Here is a 25,383-nt window from a genome sequence, read left to right as displayed (position 1 = left end):
AATGAAGTCCATATATTGTACATATTATGCTAATTATGCTATTTAAGACAATTGTATTACTTAAAAATAAAAATTGGTGTCATAAATGAATTCCTTATCATAGAAAACCCTTGAAAAGTTGTATTATCCATGTTTTCAGGCTTCCTGGATTGAAATTAGCAACATTATTACATATTGCACATCTGCTAATTAGATGATTATGCTAATATGGCTATTAAAAAAGTTGCTCAAGGTTGCCAAGCTGGCAACCAAGCTGAATTTACTTCAAAACCCAAAACACAAATCAACAAAAAAACCTTGTACTTATCAACTTTTCCAGGTCATGTACATGGTATATGGTACCGTCTACTGGACTATAATGATTCGTTTGGGGAGGTGCTATTTATTATCACTATGAGGCTTCACATCACCAACATGACCTTTCAGTTGACAACAAGATTTCACGAAAGAGCTACTATACAGATTACACGCAAAATAAGACGTATATGACTTCACATTACCATGAATCTGGAAATGAATATAAGGGGACAATGTTAGGGTTTTATCGTTGAAGATAAATATTCAAAATGATCTCAACAAAATTACGAACAGTGCCAACTGACAACAAATAAACAAACAAATTAAATCACCAATTTGGAAGCAATCAATTACTATAACAATATTATTGTTTTGCTCGCGATCAATCAAAAACGTCTGTTCTTTGAACTTCATTCACATATCATGATAAACGAAATAATGCTTTTGTTCAGTTTTAAAAAAAGAAAGAATGTTACAAAGTAATCACAGGTCAAAGCTATATCATTATCCACATCCATCAGTTGTTTGGTCTTTTTCTACATTAGAACTTTCAAGTATTTGTTTTATGAATAATCCATAAAGATCAATGGATAAGAAGCGGGAAGAGAATAACAAAAGAAAATAGAGTAAGAAAATGATATTAAATTGTAGGAAGAGGGAGAGGGTGTCATAGAGAAAGTCATAGAGAAAGGATGGGGAGCAAGAAAGAGAAATAGAGAAAGATGCAAAGAGGAAAAAGAAACAAGAGATTGGTGAAGACAGAGAGATAAATAAAGACGGGAGAGATAGAGAGAGAGAGAGATGGGGAGGGAGAGAGAGAGAGAGAGAGAGATAGGGAGAGAGAATAGGGGCATCTAACTGTAATTTGTAGTATCTGTACTTTTTTTAAATAAGTTTTCATGGCCACGAAGGTTGTTAATTTTCTGCGCATTCAGTTTTCAACGTACTAATATATGTTGAAGTAAGGGAAAATCAATGTCGATAGCTGCAAGACAATAGGGACTTTTAGATTTACACGACGAGAACGTGGACCGCCATGTGTGACATCCTTTTAAGGTAATGTGACGTCATTTTAAGGCACTGCCGGGCACGGCCCAGTGCACACGCGGCAGTCCACGCTCTCGTCGTGTAAATCTAAAAGTTCTTAACATCAGAAATACATATACGTAGTACTGTGATCACACTATGGGAAATCCCATTGTATACACCGCATGGTATAGGGTTATGTTATCTTTGGTAGGTGTGGTGACTACAAAGTACCGTCATATGAGGAAGAAAAATCATTTACTGCTGGTTGCACAAAGACGCTTGACAAATCTATGTCTTTATAGGGAACGATGTGCACTTGACCGGCATTAAACATCGGAACAAAGACCTCCTTTACACCGTCTCCATCCACGTCCGCATAAGTCAGATCGCCTATTGTGTTGCCCTCTGCTTCGAACAGCACGTCAGCCTTGTACGACCAATCAGATGGGTCGGCGTCGTTGAGAGGTTTGACGACGTACACCCTGCCATCATCGTCTCCAGTCATCAGTATAAACGGCTTCATCCTGCCAATGCCAAGTGAAAAAAGATATAATTATCGTCCATGACGGTCCTGAAACAGGAGGATGTTGAGAGAATAGTGGCTGGAGATGGAAGGGTTTTAGGATGTGACATCCACCTCATTATTATTTTCAAGTTTAAGTTTTATTTCAATTCAAATCCATAAAAAACATATAAGATACAGATTATATACAATATAGAAAACACAGAACACACACAAAATGGAAACATGTCTACAAATATACCGGAATTATACAAAGTTAATCAGCAATAGAAATTAATTGGGGAAACTGCAAATAAAACCATAAGGTTCCGTCGAGGCAGTCCCTGTTATTAAAAGATACATACAAGTTCCAACAATTGGCTATAAAAAAATATAACAATAACAAAACAGTGTACAAAACATAGGAGATGTATTAACATGCACAAATTATTATAGATTACAAATTTTAAGACTTTCGGTCAGCAAGTTTGGAAACTTTCTGCGGATATGGCCAGACCTTTAACATTTCATTTGCTCGATTTCTTCATAATGGTTCTTTTGGGTATCGAGAAGCATAGGAATAATTATATCCGAGCCCCCTTCCATCCTGGCTACGCCACTGATGGGGCACACATACCTTGATTGATTAATGTCAGGGAAGAAAACCTGTGCTCTTCCTGGGGAACCTCTTCCTGGTCGAGGGTTAGGTTCCGGTGGTTTGAAGCCTTCAGCTAACACGTGTTGGGTCCATTCACCGTTCTCCCAATCATCGGGGATCTCGAATGCTACCAGTTTCCCGTTTGTCGTGCTGAAAAATTAAAAACACTTTCTCCGTAGCGGTTCTAGCATCACTGCCTTCAAATAATTTTCTCGATTATCAATAAATTTAAGCAAGGCACATGTATAGAAAGAAGGAAGTTGATGCAAAATACCCCAAGCTCCCCCCTTCCCCCCTCCCCCCTTCATCGAGGATGGAATACAATTGTAGAAATGATAGACCAACATATTAAATTCATTGAAAGGGTAACGTTTCGATACTTCATCTTGCAAAATCTTCACGCTCAAGGCCAGTTCAACTGAACGTTTTCTAAACTAAATACAAGCTTAAATGTATTTTTGAAAGCAAAACTTCAACAAAAAAAATCAATTCGCTGTGTTTTGTTTTGTTTGAACAGATGTTTATTTTGTTTCTCCGTAGGGTTAGACGGGAGGTGGGAGGGAAGGCTTCTATACCCTACCCACATTATTCTAACCTTCGATTCATCGTCTTGCCATAATGTTTTTGTTTAGGATTTTACGTTCTTGTCATTCGTTGAACAATAATTATCCTTACCTTTTGTTTATTTGCATTAGACAAAATTGGTTCTAGGACAATTACCTCCTGAGGAAAATTTCCACCGAAAATAATCTTCTTTTATTATAACCAACTTATTATCAGGGTGGACTTCCCCTTTAAGGAACAGGAGGGTAATTTTCCGGGAGGGGGTTAATAATTGTCCTAGGGGGATATTTTCAGGGGTGGGGTAATTGTCATTGGGGTAGTTTTACCAAGGAGGAGTGTAGTAACTCCTTGGTTTTACGAGGGGTAATTTTCCGGGGGTGATTTCCAGGGGCTAATAATTGTCCTGATACGGACAAAATTTGTTAAAATATTCTCTCGCAGCTTGAGAACCATGAACACCATGGCTCATGTAAAGTTGGGTATCAGTCTTTTTATTATATAACTCGACATCAGAACAATCACACCGCTAAATCTACTCCACACCGACTCTAAACCGACCGATTTCAATTCGGGCTAATGTCATTTTGTGTTCGGTTTGTGTTCGGTTTGTCATCGGTCTGTCGTCGGTCTATCGTCGGTCTTGTTAGTGTGACCGGATTAGTCAGTTTTATACCTGCTGATCGTAGCTACGATATCCAGTCTTCCATCCCCATTGATATCATCGATCTATCGAGGAGAAAAAAATGATGAAATAATTTGTTTTGCCCATTTCGTCTATCATCCATATGGTCTAATAATCATTTGATGTATATCATTATTATGATTACATGATTATTATACCATATGGGTAGTAGACGAAATGGGCATTATACAAAGTGGAATTTAGACGAACTTGAAATTAGACTAAATGAGCAATAGACCAAATGGGTAGTAGACTTATTGGATATTAAACCAAAGGGAAATTAAACCAAATGACTACTAGCCTAGACGGTAATTAGACCAAATGACAAGTACACGAAATGATTTTAAACAATGTGGATATTAGACGGGATGGGTGTAGACCAAATGGGAATAGGCCAATTGGGTAGTAGACGAACTGGTCATAGACCAAACGGCTATAAACCTTGTCGCCCCGAAGAAGAAGAAGGTGCTACTAAGTTCAATTCAGTGGAATGATGCAACAATAAATGGGACAGGTGCAATGTGTAATGCTTTTAATAAATACTTTGTAAATATAGGCCATACACTGTCTTCTTCTTTTGTAAATTCTGGGGACTGTATGCAATATGTAACAAAAAGTAATTCATCTGCATTTTTTACTCCGTGTACACCAAAAGATGTTAATATTGTTTCTAAACTTAAAAATGGCAGAAGTCCTGGTTTTGATGGAGTGTATATTACATGGGTTAAAAATTTTATTCATATATTATGTTACCCTTTATGTGATATTATCAATTTATCTTTAAATACTGCAGGTATTGTCCCAGATAAACTTAAAATTGCAAGATTATTCTCATTTATAAAAATGGATCAAAAGGTAATTTATCAAATTATAGGCCCATATCTATTCTTCCTATTTGTTCAAAGATTTTAGAGAAATGTGTATATAGTCCTGTATATAAATTCTTGGAAAAGTGCAATATCATTATTCCCAAACAATTTGGTTTTCAAGCAGAACACTCTACATTTTCTGCCATCACTGAGTTTATTCATGAAGTTACAAATGCCTTTGATAATAAAGAAATAATGATTGGCCTGTTTTTAGATCTTAGCAAGGCCTTTGAATCTCTTGATCACTCAATTTTATTACAAAAGTTGGAATGTTATGGTTTTAGAGGAATCGTACTGGAATGGTTTAAAAGTTATATGAAATCTAATAGCTTTCGTCATTATGTCAATTCCTCTTTTGGGTATGAAATGACATGTTTACCAAACGGATATTGGCGCTGTGCTAACGTTCGAACCAAAGGCCTTCACATAATACATACAATACATGTTTCTTATTCAGCACACTATCCAAAGAGAATGTTGTTTACTTCAAGGAAATAATAAATTAATGAGAAACAAGCGAAAGAGAGAAAGATTTAGCCGCTGGATAGGTGCAGGTATGTCTTAAGTGCACAATCACACGACACTATGATACCAAAAAGTCAATTATATATTTAAAAACTTACAAAGCTATCAAAGTACATGTTGCCTCCCTCGTTTTCTATTATTCGTCGCGTCAACTCGAAGAAGTTTGGTGCGTCATCTGGAAAACAATTTTAAACTATCATAATATACTTTTTAAACTACAGTAGAGTCTATGCAAAAGCTCCAGTAAATCACATTAATACTTGGAAGCACAAAGCATTGCTGGTATTTTTTAAGGGTAAGATTTTAACTGATTCGTTTGAATGCTTGCTATCTTTATATTATAGAAATGAAATATGACTACATTTTCCATTGAGATGGATCATGACAAACTCCTTAAACTCTTTTAAAAATCTGCAAATTACACCAGATTTCCTTTATACTGAAGCACGTATATTACTGAAACGTTGTGATATACACGGGCCAATGGTTGCTTTGACATGGGGAAATATAAACTTTAAACGCAATCCTCTTAAAGGTATAGACCAGTTTTGGCCATGCGATTACATTGTGAAAGAAACGTTGTAGAATCGATCAGAAAAGGTTGATCATCTAGCATATAAGTATTGATGTGTACTGCAAGGTTCTGGACTCATCAAAATGATAACAAATTTGGCCCAGTCTTGATAAAGTTACAAGCACTGTACACAGAAAGATGTACATGGGACTACGCGATATCTATCCAGGCCGGATCGATATGATAATTTAACAAATATATCAATTAGTAGGCGGTTTCCCGGCAAAATTTGTATCATCAGGTATAAGTCAAAACATATTCGTTCTCATGATTGGTAATAAGAGCTTCCATATCATTTTTTGAGAGGGAGGCGTTTCCAAAACTGGTCTATACCTTTAAACATGTTAAACGTTGACGTGCAATCATAAGCATGTAAGGGTGTTGTGGTCATGCCCAGCCATAACAAAGTATTAACACAATAACTAGGCCTACTATCATCGTCATCACCACCATCATCATTACCACCACTACCACCACCACCACCATCACCACCATCATCATCCTTACCACCACTACCACCACCATCACCATCATCATTACCACCACAACCACCACCATCACCATCATCATCATCAATACCACCACTACCACCACCATCAACATCATCATTATTGGCGCCATGGATACCCATCATTATGTCCCATCGATTTCACAATTTAATTTATATCTTACTATCATCATTATCATTATCATCATCGTCGTCGTCGTCGTCGTCGTCGTTGTCCCTGTCATCGTATTTCTTCTTGACTTCGTTCTCGAAAGCGCCGTCTTCATCACTGTCGTCGTCTTCATCACTGTCGTCATCCGTATTCTCAGAGCTGTCGTCTGTGTTTGCAAATCATATAAGTCTTATTATTAATTAACCCTAACATACAATCTCATATCAACAACCCAATCCATGCTTTCCACAATCCTTACCTTCGACATGTTTGATAAAATAAGGCCAAATGCAATTGTTGCCTGAGCACATGTCGAGTCACCAAATCGTGTCTCATAAATCAGAAAGAATATTATTCTAATTGTTTAATAACGACGATTATAGGTAGAAATTGATATACCGATCGAGATTGAGATTGAAATTGAGAGTCGTTATTATAATTGCAGATCTAAAAGACAGAAGTTATCTTTAAACTCATTGAATGCGCTTAACCCGTTGAATACTGAATTATCTAATTCCCATGGACTTAACACAGGGACCACCAGCTAAATACAGAATACCGTCATAAATGAAAATACACTATGTAAATGTACTCTTACCTATGACGTCGTTCCAATGCACTTCAATACTTCGGCTGAACAATTGCGTTGTGAATAGGGCGTGGCGTGTCACGGATGGGCTCATCTCAAAGACATGGTACTGGAAGTTTGGTCCTGCATCCTCAAAGAGAACACTTTCCTTCCATGGAGTTCTGAGAAGAGGATCCTTCTTGGGTTGCTTAAACCACACCAGGGCTGTCTTTACATCTCGGATATTAGCTATCAAGAAATGATTTAACGACAAATTGTGGAAATTGTTGTATTATTTCCCCCCCCCCCCCCCCTCTCTCTCTCTCTCTCTCTTTCCTTTTCTCTGGGTATGATCGCACTTGTCTAATGATTTTCTCATTCTCTAAATAACCTTTTACGAGCATTTAAATGCCCATCTATATCTGATAATACTGATGAAAATAACAATAATAGGTTTCATCATCATCATCATCATAATGATAGTGATAATAATAATAAAGACAATGACAAGTTCAAGGGTTTTGGGTGCAAAATATCCATTCAATATTGTATAGATATTGCCTTCACAGGTTTAGATGGCAATACTTCGACCTAAATTCGCAAAAAAGCAGAAATATATGCCCAAATGTTCGCGATATCTATCCAGGCCGGATCGATATGATAATTTACCAAATATATCAATGAGTAGGCGGTTTCCCGGCAAAATTTGTATCATCACGTTTTAGTCACAAGATATTTATTCACATGATTGGTAATAAGAGCTTCCGTTTCCAAAACTGGTCTATACCTTTAACATCATAATCGGTGAAAAGAAAGCAGAACCGGATCAAAACTAGCACATCACTAGCCAATAAGGCATTCTCTATCAACAGTAGGGTACTGGCAGCGAAAAGGCTCAATTTAAATCTTAGAAAGAGACTCGTCAAATAGCTGGTTTAGAGTGCAGCTGTTTATGGCTATGAAACTTGAACTATCAGGAGAGCAGAGGAATGGTTGATTGGAAGTTTGGAAATGTGGCTGTAGATACAAATGAAAGAAATTAGTTGGAGGGACAGGGTCGCCAAAGAAGAAGTGTTGGATAGAGTGAATTTACAAAGGAGCTTGAGAGAAAAATCTGAAGACGGAAGAAAAGCTTGATAGGACACACCTTACGAGCAGGCACGTAGCCACGGGGGGGGGGGGGGGGGGGGGGGGGGGGCACGTACCCCCAAACAAAATTGTCCAAGATCGGTTGAAATTTTTTAGATCCCTTTTTGTTGACCTCGATCGATTACATGTATGTGCCCCTCCCCCCCCCCCCCCCCCCCCCCCCCCCCCTCAAACATCAAACTCTGGCTACGTGCCTGCTTACGAGGGTAACATGCTCAGGGACATCTTGGAAGGGGAGATGGATGGTAAAAGGGGAAGAGGAAGAACAAGAATTGGTTGGTGTCAGACTTGATAGGTTACATCAGCTGACTTAATGACGAAAAAGGCTAAAGATAGAGATGGATGGAGAAAGAACTAAAGAAGAATCTGTCGTGTGGACCTGCCCTTGGCAGAACACATGAGACAGAGAAGAATAATGATAATGATAATGATAATGATGAAAATAATACAAAATAAGACATGAAGACACATGAAAGTATAATAGACATAGATTCTTACTACTATTAGTTCTTCCAGCCAAGATATCCTTTCTGCCATCATGGTCAACATCTATGAAGATAGCGTTCTTGAACCATACAGTATCTGGATTCTTTTTCTGGGTCAGGTCAATGGTCTCCGCGGGATACTCTGGGTAATCAGAAAATAGAACATTCATAATATACTAAAAACGTAGGAGCAGGCATATAGAATCAAAACAGAGTGAGTACACATGCAACGCCTATAATAAATTTATATCTCTTATAGTTTATCAAATAGCACGCGTTTGAATCCTGCCATGTAGTAATAGCGTCTTTTGGAAATCTATCTACATTTACCGCTTGCGACCAATTTGAAGGAAAATTAAAGGGATAGCTTGGTCATCTTAATAAAAAGAATAATATGCCGTTCTTGTAAAACGAATACAAATTATCACATTATGATATAAGGTCTCTATTCGCTTCCAAAGGACTTTAGATATTATTACCGGCGGCTTAAGCCCTGGCAACCGTAGCGCTAAGGGTATTCAAAGAATGAATCCTACCAGGTACCTACTTACAACACCTGGGTCGAGTGTGGTATATACCCGGCCCCCCACTCAGTGTTATTTAGGGTACGCATATGCTCGTTCCCTCTTTTTGAAAGCACCCCCTATCTGAGGACTGCCAACATTTCCGAACCCCCCTTTCGCGGGCTTTTCGCGGGCTTTTCCTGCCTTGGAGACCCCCTAAATCAGGAAAAATGCTCAATGTACCCCCCTAAATTCGGAATAACTTCTCAGGAGTCCAAAGAGATGAGAGAAAAAAAAAGGAAAAAACACCCCTTTTTAAAGAAATCTCCGGGTGAAAAGTCAAATATACCCCTTTTTTTTTTACAATTCTCGGGCCGGACTTTGTCGCACGAAAAGTACCCCTTTACCAGACATTTTGGCAACACGCATGCGGTCATTACGACCCCTGAGTGGGGGGGGGGGGGGCTGGGGTATATGAATATTACTGTCTTGCCAAAGCTGGGACGTTAGTGCTGCGGCGGGATTCGAACCCCGTATAATTCGACAAAGATACGGATTTGGGGTTAAGGTCGCAATCGGATTTTAGTTAAGGTTTAGGTTAAGAGTTAGGGAGCCATCCAGCGGTGAACTTCATAACTCAGCTGTTGTAGGATATTGATCTCTGAGAAATCATTGGCGGAACATGATGCTTCGCATAAGCTTATCAAATCTTACCCTGACTAGCAGCATCTATGAGTGTGATGCTACCGATGTCTTACTCTGACTAGCAGCATCTATAAGTGTGATGCTACCGATGTCTTACCCTGACTAGCAGCATCTGTGAGTGTGATGCTACCGATGTCTTACCCTAACTAGCAGCATCTATGAGTGCGATGCTACCGATGTCTTACCCTGACTAGCAGCATCTATGAGTGAGATGCTACCGATGTCTTTTGTAGGGCGTAGGAAACCCCCAGGAGTGAAGTAGTAGTCATTACTATGGAACACGTCCCCTAAGGACAGAAATCAAATAGTAGATATTTAGTATTGCAAAGTAATTGATATCCATGATTTTTGGACAACTAACCCCCATCCTCACGGTCATAAAATAGGATCATCGATTTGAAATATTTAAAACAATAATAACTTGTAAACACTTTGAATTAATGGAAAAATACTTTGCAATAGACATTGATAATTATCATACAAATTAGAAATAAAACGATCACTCAAGTACTTGATGTATCAATATAAAGCAGTATGAAAGACAAAATAATTTTCAATTAATATTTCAATCAATATTCCATTTATGTCATGTATGTGTGAACCTAAGCGCAATATTGGATTAAAATGAATCGAGACAAACACGATATACTTGTAATGAATCTACAGAAAGGTGGGCTTCTTACAACCACTCCCCCTTTTTTGAAGGGGAATACCGCTGTTTATGATTCTAGAGACGTCACAGATAAACTAAGAAACAAGTAGGCCTACATAAAGCAATGAGGGGCGGCAGTGCCCTAGACAGGGACACTTCCCCATAAATTTATTTGCTTGGATATGTTACCCCTGCAATCCGAAGCCACGACCTACAAAAGTCCATTGGTTCTAATGTTAAAATCTGGTCACCTGGTAGGAGGGGGGGGGGGGGGGGGCTTATTACAGATCATTCTGTTTTTACTGGAAATCCATGTTTGTTAACGTTTGAGAGTCCATTCGACCACTGCTTGGAGAGGATCCAATTATCGTTTGGAGTGCATTCAACTCCAAAGAAATTATCCTAGCTCGAGCTGAAACGGCTCCTCTGCGTTAAGAGAGTAACATATTATATATTATCTTGTTAAAATAAGACTTACAGGGCACAGCTTCGACAGTGCTAGGCCAGATCAACCCTTCAGCCAGGACTTCGGTGACCAGACCATCGTTTCCATCATCTTGTAATTGACCAATGACATCCCTGACCACGTAAATCTCATCGGTAGTAGACGGTGTCGGATCGAAGGTATTGATAACCAGATCTAACTGGTTTGGATTGGTTGGGTTCGGTAATAAAGCTGTTCCAGCCGCGAACGCCAAGTTGATGACATCTTTACCCTGCTGACTCGGCGCGGGAGCACCCAGTCCCAGAGCCACAGGGGCAGTGAGACAACCGATGAACAGGAGGAGTGCAAACTTCATGATTCGAGGCCCTTTTCGAACAATTAAGAGTTGGGAAAACTTCTGAACTATTTGTTTAGATCGATGTCTAGTCTCGATGCCTTTTCAGTGTCCACTCAGGAGTATGTAGATGGAGACTGACTAGCTCTTCCACCACCTCGTCGAGAAACAGACGAAATTCAACTGTTGTTTAATTGCATAGAAATATACTAGCATTCCATGAATATATGTTTACGGTTTAGCATAACAGGTGCATGTCTGAAGTGTAAAACACAGTGAACTGGCAGAGCTCTTGTACAGACTGGATATATGATTGCCTCTCTAAATACGTTACAACGGCGGATTCGCATCACGAGGCTGCAGCCATAAACTAAAATCATTTTGGTTTTACAATGATTGCTACAATCATGACAGTTTGCAATATAATTGCCCCACAATCCCCAGAAATGACGCCGATCAATAATAACAAGAAAATCGACAGTAGTGGTACATATAGGCCTACCTGTGAAAGGATAGATGTGTACAAGCAGTGAAAAGTATGTTTACATTATATCTCATATATCACGCATCCCCTATCTCTGTTTAAATATAATTCAGGATTTAGGACTCACGGCACGTAAATGTGACATGAAAACAAGTGTATTAAAAAAACAAATTTGCTCTCGAAATGAAACAGCGATTGAAGAATAGAAAAGCTATTGTTCACGTAACAATGGATGAGATACACGTATTACAGCATAAACTCAATACCTTTTTTTAAAACCTACACAAATATTTTCTTTCAGAGATTGTTTTTTCTTTATTTGTTCATTCTTGTGATTCTTATTCGTAACACAAGTTATTTTGTTCACCTCTCCGCCCTCTACACAATGACGTAACTTTTCCTTTTATTAACCAAAGATCAAGACAGAAGTATACCTTCAGGTATACTAAAGACACATCATTCTTATGAAAGAGAAAAAAATAGATGATTATATTCCTATTTGATATCAACTATGTATTCATGTGAATCATTTGACCCCCGTAAAACAACGACGGCGACGACAAAAAAAAAACAGAGGGGCGGGTTGGTACCTACCACGATCCTATATCAATCAACGTATAGTATAAAAAGAGCACTTCAATCTACATGTAGTACTTCTGGTTCCACTCCTTTCTCTATTCTGTTAAACAATACAGCTACCTGGCCTATCACACCCCGAAAAAAAACCACACCTGGGCCTGTTGCATAAAACTTAACTCTGCTTAACACTGATGGTAACCTTGCCAATCAAATCAAGGTTTCCATGGAGGTTATCATCAATAGCAAGTTTTATGCAACGGGGCCCTCAATGTTGATGATCTGATTATCCATATATCCACACTCCTTCTTACCCACCCGCTCTCATCATACATGACAAGGGTAGTTATCCTGGAGTATATCATCTGGGCCCCGCTGCATAAAACGTACCATTGATGGTAACTTTGCCATCAGTGGCAACTACAATGTTAACAGGGCTCAACAACCAATCAAAATCAATTCCATGGTAGTTACCATTGATGGCAAAGTTAACATCAATGGTAAGTTTTATGCAGCGGGTGCCCTGGTCACTTATCTCTTCTTTCATTATATCTTATTACATCAATCAATCAATAAATCAATCAATCACTCAATCAATCAATCAATCCATCAATCTATCAATCTATCAATCGCTCAATCAATCAACCAATCAATCAATTGCTCAATCAATCAACCAATCAATCAATCAATTCATCAATCCATCAATCAATCAATTTATCATTCACTCAATCAATCTATCAATCAATCTATCAATCGCTCAATCAATCAACCAATCAATTGCTCAATCAATCAACCAATCAATCAATCCATCTATCAATCAATCCACCTATCAATCAATCAATCAATCAATTACTCAATCTATCATCAATCAATCAATCACTCAATCAATCACTCAATCAATCTATCAATCTATCAATCAATCAATCAATATATCAATCAATCAATCAATCTATCATCAATCAATCAATATATCAATCAATCAGTCAACCAATCAATCACTCAATCAATCTATCAATCTATCAATCAATCAATCAATCTATCAATCAATCAATCAATCACTCAATCAATCTATCAATCAATCAATCAATCAATATATCAATCAATCAATCAATCTATCATCAATCAATCAATATATCAATCAACCAATCAATCACTCAATCAATCTATCAATCTATCAATCAATCAATCAATCTATCAATCAATCAATCAATCAATTACTCACTCACTCAATCAATCATTCAATCAATCAAATACACAACAGACAAGCAAAAACCTGGAGAATATCATCATGAAGTCAATGCACAATAGAACTGTTCAATCTAAAAATAATTTGTCTTAATTCTTTTGTTTTCAGATTGCAATCTCCTATTCCTAATACACGTACAGATGTGTGTATTTCTTTATGAAGCAGCAATGGCAAGATGAAGAATAAAGAAATAATTATAATACATAGCATATTTATAATAATATCCCAAATTTATATAGTGCTGGTATACAAATACAATTTCTAAGCGCTTTACAAAACAAATGAAATGAAAATTACGTTTTAATATACAGGCAGCACCAACCCGTCAATGCTTACTTTCAGCCTGCAGTTTGGACCTCCCAAACAATTCCCAGAGAAAGCTGAATGCCTAAATTGACTCAGTTTGGACCAAAGCCAAAGATTAAAATATCTGCTGAGAATCATTAAAGATGTGCGAATTACTTTTTGCAATCTCTTTTTACAGGTAGAATTAAAAGTTGGCCAATCCATGAATACAATATTGCTGTAGATTGAGGGATGAAATGACCAAAACCTCTTTGTTTCACTCTTTGAACACTATATCCAATATCTAATACATGTTGCCATTACAACCTAGCATCACGACAGTTTGGGCTAGGGTTACCAATTTATCAAAATAAATTTAACTTTCAGGGATGTCAAAGTTACCGGTACTCGAAAATTAGCACAACTAGCACTGCCATCCATCATTAAGATACAAAACTTTTCTTACGCTACATTTTCATAATTTCAGAAAGTATACTTGCATAGTTAGTCAAACATCTACACTTATTTACAATGCGCATAATAACACAATACTTCAACGCCCATAAAGTAAAGCCATTGAGAAAGGACCCCACTCTAAATATTCACACACAGTTTGAATGAAACCTCTGTACTCTTTACAGCTTTATCTAACCAACAAGAACACAAATAGTTCTTCTTTCACCTCTTCTTCTAGTCATGTCCACATGTAATCCAAAGAGAGAGAGAGGGAGGGGGGAACAGTCAGTAGAAAAATCAAATGATATCTTTGTGATCCAACATTTACTCCAACCATATGCTCCAGGCAATTATGTCAATTATATAATATGTAAGGGTTAGAATCAGATTCTAATTCTGGGTTTACATTTGGCTTCAGTGTTGGCTTGAAGGAAGACATTTTATTTGTTTGATTTTAAGTTAAAAATAATGTTAAATCAAAGTTTTAAGTTACAAATTTGGTGAGAAGCCGACCCAGGAAAAAGTGTTGCCAGAGCTATCATGTACCAACATCACCTTTGTCATAATTTAACTCTCTAATGGGCTTAATGTGAAAAACCTGTTTCATGTAGGCAGTGGATTCTAATTTAATCAAGGTAAAATTGAATTAACGTGATTAATTGTCTTTCCAACAAATATGGCAGACTAATAAAACACATTGACAGAATACAAAGCAGTTTGTAAAACAGATACCATCTTATTCCCATAACTACTACATGTATTACCCAGTGAGAACCGAGTAAGTACAAATCATATTATACAAATAATACACAGGTATGAGTGCATAATGGTCGATGCAGAGCATGAGGGTATTTACTATGGTGCAATACAATTCATGAGGCGTAGCCAATTCAATTTTGTGGCAGTGTGAATGCCTGAATAGCACTGCATCCCCATAACGTCACAAACAAAAACCTGTGTAATATTTGTTTTATAAAATGCGTCGTCAATCTTACTTAGCAAGGCCATAAGATATCTCCCGCAATCTTTATCCACGGTTGTTATTACCAAAATGCACCCCATGCACATGGTACTGTGCATATAGTAAAAAATAATGCACGATCACGTGATCCATTTTGACGCTTCTCATTGGCTACATTCTTGAACCCATTTTATAATACTAAATGTGTGAATAATGATAATGCATTCAAATAGAATCATAGGGAAGGATAATAATAATATAACGTTTTATTAACCCAGGGTAGCCACTTCAGTTATGAAACTGCTCTTTCAGCGGGCCCCGCATAACATACATGTAATATGTTATTACTACCCTTCTCCAATCTAATATGCTGAGCGCCTAGCTAGAAGGCAGAAGGTCCTATTGTTATAAGTCTTTGGTATGACTCGGCCGGAGTTTGAACCCACGACCTCCTGTGCATAAGGCGGGCGCTCTAACCTCTGAGCCACCACTTTAAAAGTCAAGGTACAGTGAAAGACATGCCACTGGCTCATGCTGAAAGGCTCTTGATCAATATTCCACAATTCCTTCTGGCTGCAATACAGCATTCTGTCCTCTGATTTTGGGCTCTTCTGATTGGAATACAAACATGACAGTACTGACACATGTAAGTGTAATATTACATGCTTTTATTGTTGTTACTTGATGCCTCTCCGCAGCCGTTCATACTTGCATTCTCTTCCTCTCTGCCTTGTTAAAAAAAAGATGTTGTTTTGACTAGACTCCTCTCTACAGCTGCCCCTTCTAGTCGCTTCATATCTTGGCTGAGTTTCCAATACTTCTGGTACGTCTCTGTGAGAACTCGTCTGGTTTGGAGGGGCACATCTTATCAAGTAAGGACCCATCAGTGATATGACGATGGCTCCATGACACTCGAACTGAATTCTCTGCAACTCTTGCTTGTTCCAATAAGATATTGTTTTCACTAGGCCCCTCTCTACAGCTGCCCCCTCTCGTTGGTTCATATCTTGGCTGAGTTTCTGCTACTGCTGGTACGTCTCTGTGAGAACTAGTCTGGTTTGGTGGAGGGGCACATCTCAGAAGGCGAGGACCAGTCAGTGAGATGACAATCGCTCCATGACACTCAAACTGAATTCTCTGCAACTCTTGCTTGTTCCAATAAGATATTGTTTTCACGAGGCCCCTCTCTACAGCTGCCCCCTCTCGTTGGTTCATATCTTGGCTGAGTTTCTGCTACTTCCGGTACGTCTCTGTGAGAACTCGTCTGGTTTGGTGGAGGGGCACATCTCAGAAGGCGAGTACCGGTCAGCGATATTACGATAGCTCCTAGGGGTGCAGTGAACAGGATGGATAGGACTGCTACCGTCAAAAGCTAGGAATCAAAGATTGGAAAGAAATTGGTTTGAATTCTGAAATTCTCAAGAAGGAATTTGATAGAGGTGGTGGAGCAGATAGGGGGGGGGGGGGGTGAGATTGTCACTGTTTCCACTTAACTCAAGGACAGAAGGTCTTGACATGTTTGGTGCATGAAGTAACTATTTGATTGAACAAAAAAAACATACACGTAATTGCATTAGTTTCATTTCTATGTACATTACAAGTTTTTGCATGCATGTACCATACCTATCACATGGGGGTGGGAGCTAGCACATCATTTAGAAGCACATCAACACTGCAAATGACACACACTTTAATCCTTTTTAATAATAATAATAATAGCTAGTTCTTATATAGCGCTTTTCAGGACCGAAGGCCCTCTCAAAGCGCTTCACAGATAGATATATTATTACCCCGGTCATCCGATTCAGGCTTACCCGCACACAACGTATGCACATTCTCCACTCCCTGGGGAGCATTCCAGCCAGGCATCATTTTTACAAGCGCACACTTGCTAATCTAAGCACATTAGCTTTCGCATCCTACCGGGTACCTATTTAACACCTGGGTGGAGAGTGGCAAATGTAGATCAATGTTGTATATATACGCAGAAACTTGCTATTATGACCATCAGATGTACATGTTCATACAATTGCAATACTTTAAATATCAGCTAGGATCACAACACATTGTCCAATTATTAATTTGTTGAAATATTATTGATGTTATATTTTTAATTCATTATCATTACTGTTTTCATTATGGTCACTACCTACCTGTATTCCATATATCTCTAACTCTTCTTCACTTCCTCTGTCTCTCGCTGTATCTAGAGCTACGGATCCAATTGCAGCCTGGAAGGAGAAACCAAGTATTCAACAAAACTTAGATGTGTTTTCAAGATGCATTTGTCGACTGGTTTTACAATGCAATGACACATGATGCCGATGATTTACTTCTCTTCATTATTTATTCCTTTTATTCCAACATATGGGAAATCAACAATTAAACCAATGTCATGTACGACAGAAATAAGCAATATACAAACGCATTATTATCATAATCATTAAAAACTCTTATGCAAGGCAAAACAGTACGATACATGTTTGCACAGGCTTTGCCAGCTCATTTACAAGTGCTGATAGACTCATGACTTAAAGGCCCACTGCACTACTTGTAGCTAATTGCTCCCTCTATATAGAAAACAATGTATAAGCAGTGCCTGTTGGTCCCCCATGATCCTCTTTTTCTTATGTTGATTAAGAGCTGAGTTGATGAGATAACCAACTCTCAGTGGCCACGCTGGGTGGTCTAATCCCCCCCCCCCCCTGGCCAAATTAGTACAGACAGGCTTTAAAACATGTGAAATTCACTAAAAGATAGCAGATTAAAGAGTAACTGTTCAGAGGCAGTGAAATAGAGAATTGTACTTGAAGTGTTAACAGTGAGGTAGTACCTGAACAGTTGCCTTTGGTAACCATGCGAGGGAGATAAACAGCTTTTCTTTCCATGTCAGACCGGCCCCAGTGACAGCCAATGCAGAGACAACCATCCTAACACACAGACCTATGATGAGTGTGGCAAAGCCTAAACCTTCAGCCAGACATGAAAGAAAGTATTAATATTGGTTATCCATTTAGTTTTAACAAGCGGTTCACTCATATCCTCAACCCTTAACACTGCAACCACATAAACAGTTACCATGACAAAGTTTTCAATAGTCAAAATTTGATGGTTAATTTTATGTTGCATTATCAGATATCAGGATGAAGTGGGTGGGTGGGGTCATTCATGATTCATACGATTTTGCTACAACTCTTTCCTCGTACAGACTGGGTATTGTATGTAGACTACTACAAATTATACGTTGTGCTATTCTTCTAGTACTTATACCAAGTCTGACTGATGTTGATTTGTTTTTCTTCTCTTTTTTTCTTTTTTCTCTTTATTTTCTTTTTCTAAATGAGGGCTTGTTTGTATTTCTCACCTATTTTATTTGTAAATATATATATATATATATATATATATATATATGTGTGTATTTTTATGTTTAACTTTGTATGTAAACCATGTTAATCTATAATGTATGTTTCTTCGTAAAATTGTGATTACTTTTTCATATGCACGGCCATGCTAAAGAACAGCCATTTGCTGATGTATGCCACCGCGCTAAAATAAAATAAACAAAGAAACAAACAATATCCTTACCTACTGTAGCTGGGTCCAGGTATGAAATGGATACTTCAGCTCCAATCAAGCCAAATAGAAGAGGTTCAAACAGTAACCAGAGATACGACAGCAAAGTATTTACACCTTCCTACGTTCAATAAGGAAAAGAAAAAATATATTACAGTTCTATTTTAAATGCAGTTGAGTGTTATAACGACAAACAGATTTTTTTTTAAATTAGCAGGATCAAAAATTCAAAACATTCAAAATAGTTACATTACCTTTGAGATTTCACCCAACTAAACAAGAATGCATTTGTTTGAGCTGCATGTTTGACTATTTTCTTTTTTGGTTATTTTTTATGATCTATCAATCAACCAATCTTATTCAGTCAGTACTAATTCAACTAAAGTTATCTATCAACTAAAGTTTGTTGTTGATTTTTGACGCCATGAACATGATTTCTAGAAAGAGGTTGGCCTTCTCCAAGCTCTCTCAATAAAGAGGGAGAGAAGGGAAGAGAGTGGGGGAAAAGGGAGCACCCCCCTGTTAGATCTACCTATGAAAAGTGTCATTGTCATTATGAAAACAAAAATTACTCACCTTTCCTCTTTCGAATCCAATCCAATCCAGGTATTTATAAAGCGCCAATATTAAGTAGCCTAATCAAAGGTGCTGATGAGACTTAAAAACTACCAAAAATGTCTTTCCAATAGAAGGGCGGATGCACTACGTCCTAGACGTACCAATACGTTATCATCATCATGAAGAAACTCACCTTTCCCTCTTTCCATCTGTGTCCAGCAATGAATGCCATGGTGAGACAGCCTAGAGCCCCTGCGCCAGGATACTGTGCAGCACCGCTACCAAAGACAGCAAAGATACCCCCGTAGAGCAGCAGGATGAAACGCTTCTTGGGTAACCAGATCTACCAATCGAGACACATAATAATCATGACTTAGATGCTGCTTTATAAGTATCGGCTTGCATGGTGATGTAGATATACAGTACGCTTGCGGTTGCACTATGTGAGAGACGATGGATAGTCAACCTGTTTGAAACGTCGAGCCACTCCTACTACCCATCCTCTCCAATCGGTGCTAAAGTTCTCCTAATAACAATAATGGTGGCTTCTTATATAGCGCACATGTCCGTCACGTTGTGACGATCCTGGTGCTGCTATCAACTGTCCTTTTTAGGACTACACACACTCAAGAACGAAAGATTACAGAGAGTCCTTTCCAGGTCCTCCCAATCCTCCCCCTCTCTCACATGGTGCAACCGCAAGCCTACTGTATAATCATGACTTTGTTGTTTGACCAAGGCAGTCTGTACATCTTTTGTTTACTTGCCCTGTCTTTAATTTCTATAATTTAATTGTTATAATTTATCATCTGATTCATGTTTCTATCGATGCAACATTATAAAAGAACAGGTTTGGTGCATCGGGAGAACCTGAAAGGTTGATTGCTATCAACCTTTGTAATCCAATTTCAAGGTTTATTCCATTATGTATGGTCATTTTTCTCTCATATACTGTTAATTTGTCATATAGTGCAAATTTTTTTATTTTTTTATTTTAAATGTTTAAAGTTTTGTTATTTGATTGGAATTACGAAATCTTATGAAATGATATGATTCATTCATCTTTCAACTATCTCACACGTCGCCACTAGTAGTTGGTCTGATTGGCCTGATGTGTTCCTTTGATTAAAAAAAACAGTGGTTTTACATACAACAACATAATTCTAAGCTACCTAACGACACTAAGTATTATGGAAGGGGGTCCGGATCGAACATTTAACATTCTGTATGCATGACAGCTACAGATCTGCCAAGTTTTCAAAACTGCAATGTGGGATAACTGTAATCAGGAGTCCATTACAGTCCATGTATTCAACAAAGTGACACAAGCTCAGTCACAAACGTGCAAACTCATCGTGAAAGAAAAGCAGATGGTTTGTGAATTCAGTAACAACTTGACAGCAACCTCAACCCTATGGCGAATTTCAGGCATGCTCCACATTATATCGTATGTACTGACATTAGTAATATTGGATACATGTTGATCTCTGTAAATAGCGACCTCTCAGTAAAAAAAGAGAAAAGAGCAGGCAGTGACACATGTTTTTTGTTTTTCTTTAACTGAGTTTTTTTTAGCAGAAATTGCAGAATGCAGGATATTTCGCTTTTTCAGGATTTTTTTTCTCTCCAGAAAGCAGGACACTTGGCAGGTCTGCAGCCATGTAAAAACTTCGAATTTTTGTGGATCCCAACTTAGATTTTGGGTACCTATGTGTCTCGGGCACGTGTTAGTGTCAGGTCCTGGATATGTGCTTACCTGGGTTGGGTCAGGGATATACCAGAGAAGGAATCCTGCCGCACAGCCAAACGATACCCCCATCACTAGCTCCAGAGGACCCCTGAAAATACTGTAAATTATATCACCTTCACAGAAAAGGAACAAGATACATATCCACATACAGAGAGAGAGAAGTGAGGGGAGAAAGGGAGAGACAAACACCAAAGACATACACAAAGAGAGAGACAGAGAAGGAAAGTGAAACAAAGAGAAAGAGAGAGAGAGATACAAAAATATAAGACTTAATATTAATATAAATTTAGCACTTAGTTCTCATTAATCAAGAATTAGACGAGTACTTTTGTGGAAACTTGTTTTTTAAATAAAACCATTAACTTTTTTTGTTTTAATCACCTCAAAAAGAATAGATCAGTCTGAATATATATCAAATATAACATCTAGAAAAGAAAGGGCAATCATAACTCAATAACATTCAATCCGATGAAACTACAAGTAAAATGAAAACAACGTACTGCAAAGAGCCAACGACAACAAAAAAAAGAGTTGAAATTCACCTTTTGCAAATGCGATTCCCAGGATCACTCCAAAAGCACCGATGGCGAGGACATCATCACAACTAGCAGCTGCTATGACCAGGGTTGGTATGCCTTGTCTCACCCCATAACCTCTGGCTTGTAAACTCAGTAAAGATGGTACAATCACGGCTGGAGTAACAGCTCCTAGAACAAATCTATGGAAGAGGAAAAACCAGCTGTAGAAGGATGCATGATACAAAAGTGTTGTGGTCTAATTGATAAGTCGCCGGACTGTAGATCACAAGGTACAGGGTTCAAATCCCAGCCCAACACTAATGTCCTTTGGCAAGACGTTAATCTACCTTTGCTCCCTTCCACCCTGGTGTTAAACGGGTACCCAGTTGGATGCGAACGTTAATGTAGTATGCTTGGCATTGGGAGCGTCTGTAGAATGGCGCCTGGCTGGAATACTCCCCAGGGAGTGGAAAATGTGCACACATTGTGTGCGGGCGAGCTTGAATCCGATGACCGGGGTAATAATATAGCTATAAAGTGCTTAGAGACATCGGCAATGAATTAAGCGATAGCCGCTATATACACTGTAAGCACAGAATATTATTATACAAACAATGAGAGTTCTAGAGTTCAAATTTCAAAGGGAGTTTTACAGATACACTTGTAATTGCCCTTTCCATGATCTCTTATTCCTTTGAAAGAATTCATGCTGTCAATCTTAACAAAAACTAAATTATGATAATATTTTGTTGACCTACAAGCTCAAGCTTCTTTCCGGTTCCCTAATCATTTTTTACTTTGTATATCAAATATGTTTTGTTACTTTTGTATGCATATTTCAAACATCGTTTGTAATTTTGAATGTTTGTTTTTCAAAAAATGGTTGAACCAATAAATGAAATGAAATGAAACCTACCCCAGCATGAAACCCCAGGGCCATGGGAATCCAAGCAGAAAGTGTGACACAACAGCAGCTGTACAGGCCTCGGCTATACAAGGCATGCAGCACAAACGAACACAAACCATACTCAGCCTCTTGAGAGCGCTAGCATCTAAGCTGATACCAGCCTGAATTGAATGGAATTGAATTAAATTTCTTTATTGTCATGCACAAAATAAAATGAAGGCATAAAAATCGTCTTATGACTCACATTTGGACAAAATATAACAATACATTAACTTATCATAGACAAATAACTATAAATGAAATGACAATGTAATATATTTTAATCTTTCTGTTGAGGGCCAGAGGAATTTGATTATTTGTTCTCCCCTGGCTCCCAACAGACAATACTAACTTAAATATAATCTAGAACAAAGTTCATGACAACAATCAATGTCATATAAATAAAACAAGTCACAGCCAAGATCTAAAATCAATTATTCATCGATTATTACAAATTTCAGATAAAATTTGTTTATTTTTGGTAGCAGACATGAACTAACCTGCAGGAGTATGATGACTAGAGCCATGTCTCGGAGGGATGAGGACCATGTGGGAGAGATGTCCTTTGCTACGTTGATGACTGGTATGTTCCGAAGCATGAAACCAACAACAAGCATTCCTGCAATGCAACAAGCCACATATTGTTGAAAGTACCAAAAATAACACAAAAACTTTACTTTTCTTTCTCGCTCTTTCTCTCTCTTAGAGCTATTTTTTTGTTTTGTAAAGGACTAGCATAATCTTAGCTTATTTTTAAAAGTCATCTTTGTGATCAATACTACAAAATTACATACATTTGATGCAAAAAAACATTGTTCTGTCCATTATGTTGCTACTATATGAACTAAAATGGAAATGTACACAAATAAATATTAATTGTTTGGATTGCCACTTAATATTCACCTAGCAAAGCTGGTAATTTGATGACCTCTATGGCTAATCCACCTGCCTTGCAGGATACCACCAAAATGAAGAGAGCAAAGAGGTTACCCCCTGGCAACGCTTCACTACCTGTGACAGCCCACAGTACTACCCAAGTCAGCAGAATAAGGAGAAGAATTGTCAGCCATCTTGAAAAGGCTCCATGCGGCGGGCACATGAGGAGATACCGGAACCTCTGGCAGTGTGTTGGCTGTGCAGGTAGAGGATGATGTTCCACCAGGCAGGGTTTGCAGAGAGTGAAGCAGCAGGAGCTGCATTGCACTGAACATCCTCCTGATTTCTCCTTCTGTACTGCATCTCCCGAATCCTTGCTGCGGAGCTGATCACCATGGTTACTCTCCGTTCCTACAGCATCGAACTCTAATGTGCCTTGCTGAGACATGAGCACGTCTTGAGGAGAGAGACCATCTTCATTGCACACCTGGGCTCTGGAGGGGGGCGGTTGCCTACTGCTCCAAGGGTTAATGGTTTCTGGCATACTGGAACTCATCTCTTCTCAAGGGTTGAAGACTCTGAAGGGAAACCAAAAAAAGGAATATGTCAGAGCGAGAAGGGCGTTAACTCTGTGTTAAAGTATATAGGTTACAGCCCTAATGGCTCCAAACAGTACAACATGGAAAAGAGAACTTCACTTATACAATTCCTGATTAAAAAGTATGGGTTAATAGTAGTGGTGGTTATTTTACCTGACTGCTAAGAAAGCATAAATGCTAGTAAGCAACCAGACGGCCAACAGCTTTAGGTCCTCTCCGATGGACCTGGTCGTGATAGTGGTAATGAGGATTAATGCCTTACCAAAGGGCACTAGCGCATCGCCTTGGTTTCGAACCCAGGTCACCAGATTACGAGACCGACTGAGCTATCGCGCCTCCTCGAATGGCCTCCTAGTATGGGAATTCTAGGTGAGTTAAATGCCACCATTGAAATTGTTAATGACAGACTGTCTAGATTAAATTGTGGAAGAGTTTATTTTGATCAGCACGTCCGCGTCCGCTTCATTAATTTTATTATCTTAATTTCACAACACTGCATCAGTCACTTTTAACAAATTCAAATCAGCAACAACAACAATAGCAACAACACTCTGAGGAGTAGTACTTCTAATACTTCCCGTCAAGTTTGTTGTCTTCTTTTCATCTCACAACAATTTTGCACACACACTGGCATTTAAAGGAGGGGCATGCCAGATCATCATTCATCGGTAGAGGAACGGCGGATCAGCAGCCCGCGTTCCGTAGCAACTGAGCGGCACAGCGAGTCGAGCAATCCTGATAATGGTCACACCAAATTGCAATATCATTTGTAACTTATAACAAAACCTAAATTTACCTCCAAAACAGCTGCGATGCTTGCCCAGAATAAATATCGAGAATTGTGCCTCTACCTTAGTATTTTCCTACTTTATAGCTTGCATTCCTCACTTCTTACGTTCAATTTTAGTTGCGGTATCTTCGAAGAGAAAGTTACAAAAAAGAAGAAAAAAAGTAAACATGTAAAAGGTTGCTTGTGTTGTAGGTTGGGGAAAAAACAGAGAAGCGGAGAAGTATGACGGAGAACGTTTCAGCAAAAATTTAGCCATCTATTAATTCTAAAAGCCAACGTTTTATATTGAGACTTGGCGAAAATGTTCTTGTAGATGTCTACTGTACTATTTAAAAAAAAAAGGCCAAAATGCTTCTCAAGACAATTCAACTCTCTTTGTTCCTCTCTCACCCCCCCCCTCTCTCTCTCTCTCTCTCTCTCTCTCTCTCTACCTCTCTCGATCACTCTCTCCCTTCTTTTCTCCACTTCTCTCTCTGTTCCCTGTCCCTCAACATTTCTTCCTTTTCTCTTTATCTTACTTCTTTCCTTACTTCTTTCTTCCCTTTTAAAGTTTTTTCGTTGAATT

At 38.4% G+C, this 25,383-nt stretch overlaps 2 protein-coding genes across 3 annotated transcripts; both read right to left on the bottom strand.

Annotated features, from left to right (window-relative positions):
- Positions 1 to 1,368: 1,368 nt before the first annotated feature.
- LOC105442775 lies at positions 1,369 to 12,563 on the bottom strand. Its single transcript, XM_030983907.1, has 9 exons — positions 10,900 to 12,563; positions 9,955 to 10,056; positions 8,575 to 8,703; positions 6,958 to 7,176; positions 6,373 to 6,525; positions 5,225 to 5,301; positions 3,724 to 3,776; positions 2,466 to 2,636; positions 1,369 to 1,850 (listed from the first exon to the last, which is right to left on the bottom strand). The coding sequence occupies exons 1-9, from the start codon at positions 11,219 to 11,221 to the stop codon at positions 1,547 to 1,549; spliced, it is 1,530 nt and encodes a 509-aa protein (XP_030839767.1). The 5' UTR covers positions 11,222 to 12,563; the 3' UTR covers positions 1,369 to 1,546.
- Positions 12,564 to 15,625: 3,062 nt separating this feature from the next.
- LOC594676 (sodium/hydrogen exchanger 9B2) lies at positions 15,626 to 24,952 on the bottom strand. 2 transcript variants are annotated; one of them, XM_794109.5, is made up of 11 exons: positions 24,825 to 24,952; positions 23,457 to 24,018; positions 23,054 to 23,172; positions 22,524 to 22,675; positions 21,632 to 21,807; positions 21,096 to 21,202; positions 19,533 to 19,682; positions 18,794 to 18,902; positions 18,042 to 18,178; positions 17,362 to 17,439; positions 15,626 to 16,580 (listed from the first exon to the last, which is right to left on the bottom strand). In XM_794109.5, the coding sequence occupies exons 2-11, from the start codon at positions 23,983 to 23,985 to the stop codon at positions 16,332 to 16,334; spliced, it is 1,806 nt and encodes a 601-aa protein (XP_799202.3). In that variant the 5' UTR covers positions 23,986 to 24,018; positions 24,825 to 24,952; the 3' UTR covers positions 15,626 to 16,331. The 2 variants fall into 2 exon arrangements, with proteins under 2 accessions (XP_799202.3, XP_030839758.1); XM_030983898.1 differs by having other exon boundaries at positions 23,457 to 24,007.
- Positions 24,953 to 25,383: the final 431 nt, after the last annotated feature.

Source organism: Strongylocentrotus purpuratus, unplaced genomic scaffold (genome assembly GCF_000002235.5).
Source record: "Strongylocentrotus purpuratus isolate Spur 01 unplaced genomic scaffold, Spur_5.0 spur5_contig_832, whole genome shotgun sequence".
NCBI classification, from domain to species: domain Eukaryota; kingdom Metazoa; phylum Echinodermata; class Echinoidea; order Camarodonta; family Strongylocentrotidae; genus Strongylocentrotus; species Strongylocentrotus purpuratus.
The sequence above is the reverse complement of the archived record's forward strand: the minus strand, read 5'-3'. Positions and strand labels throughout refer to the sequence as shown.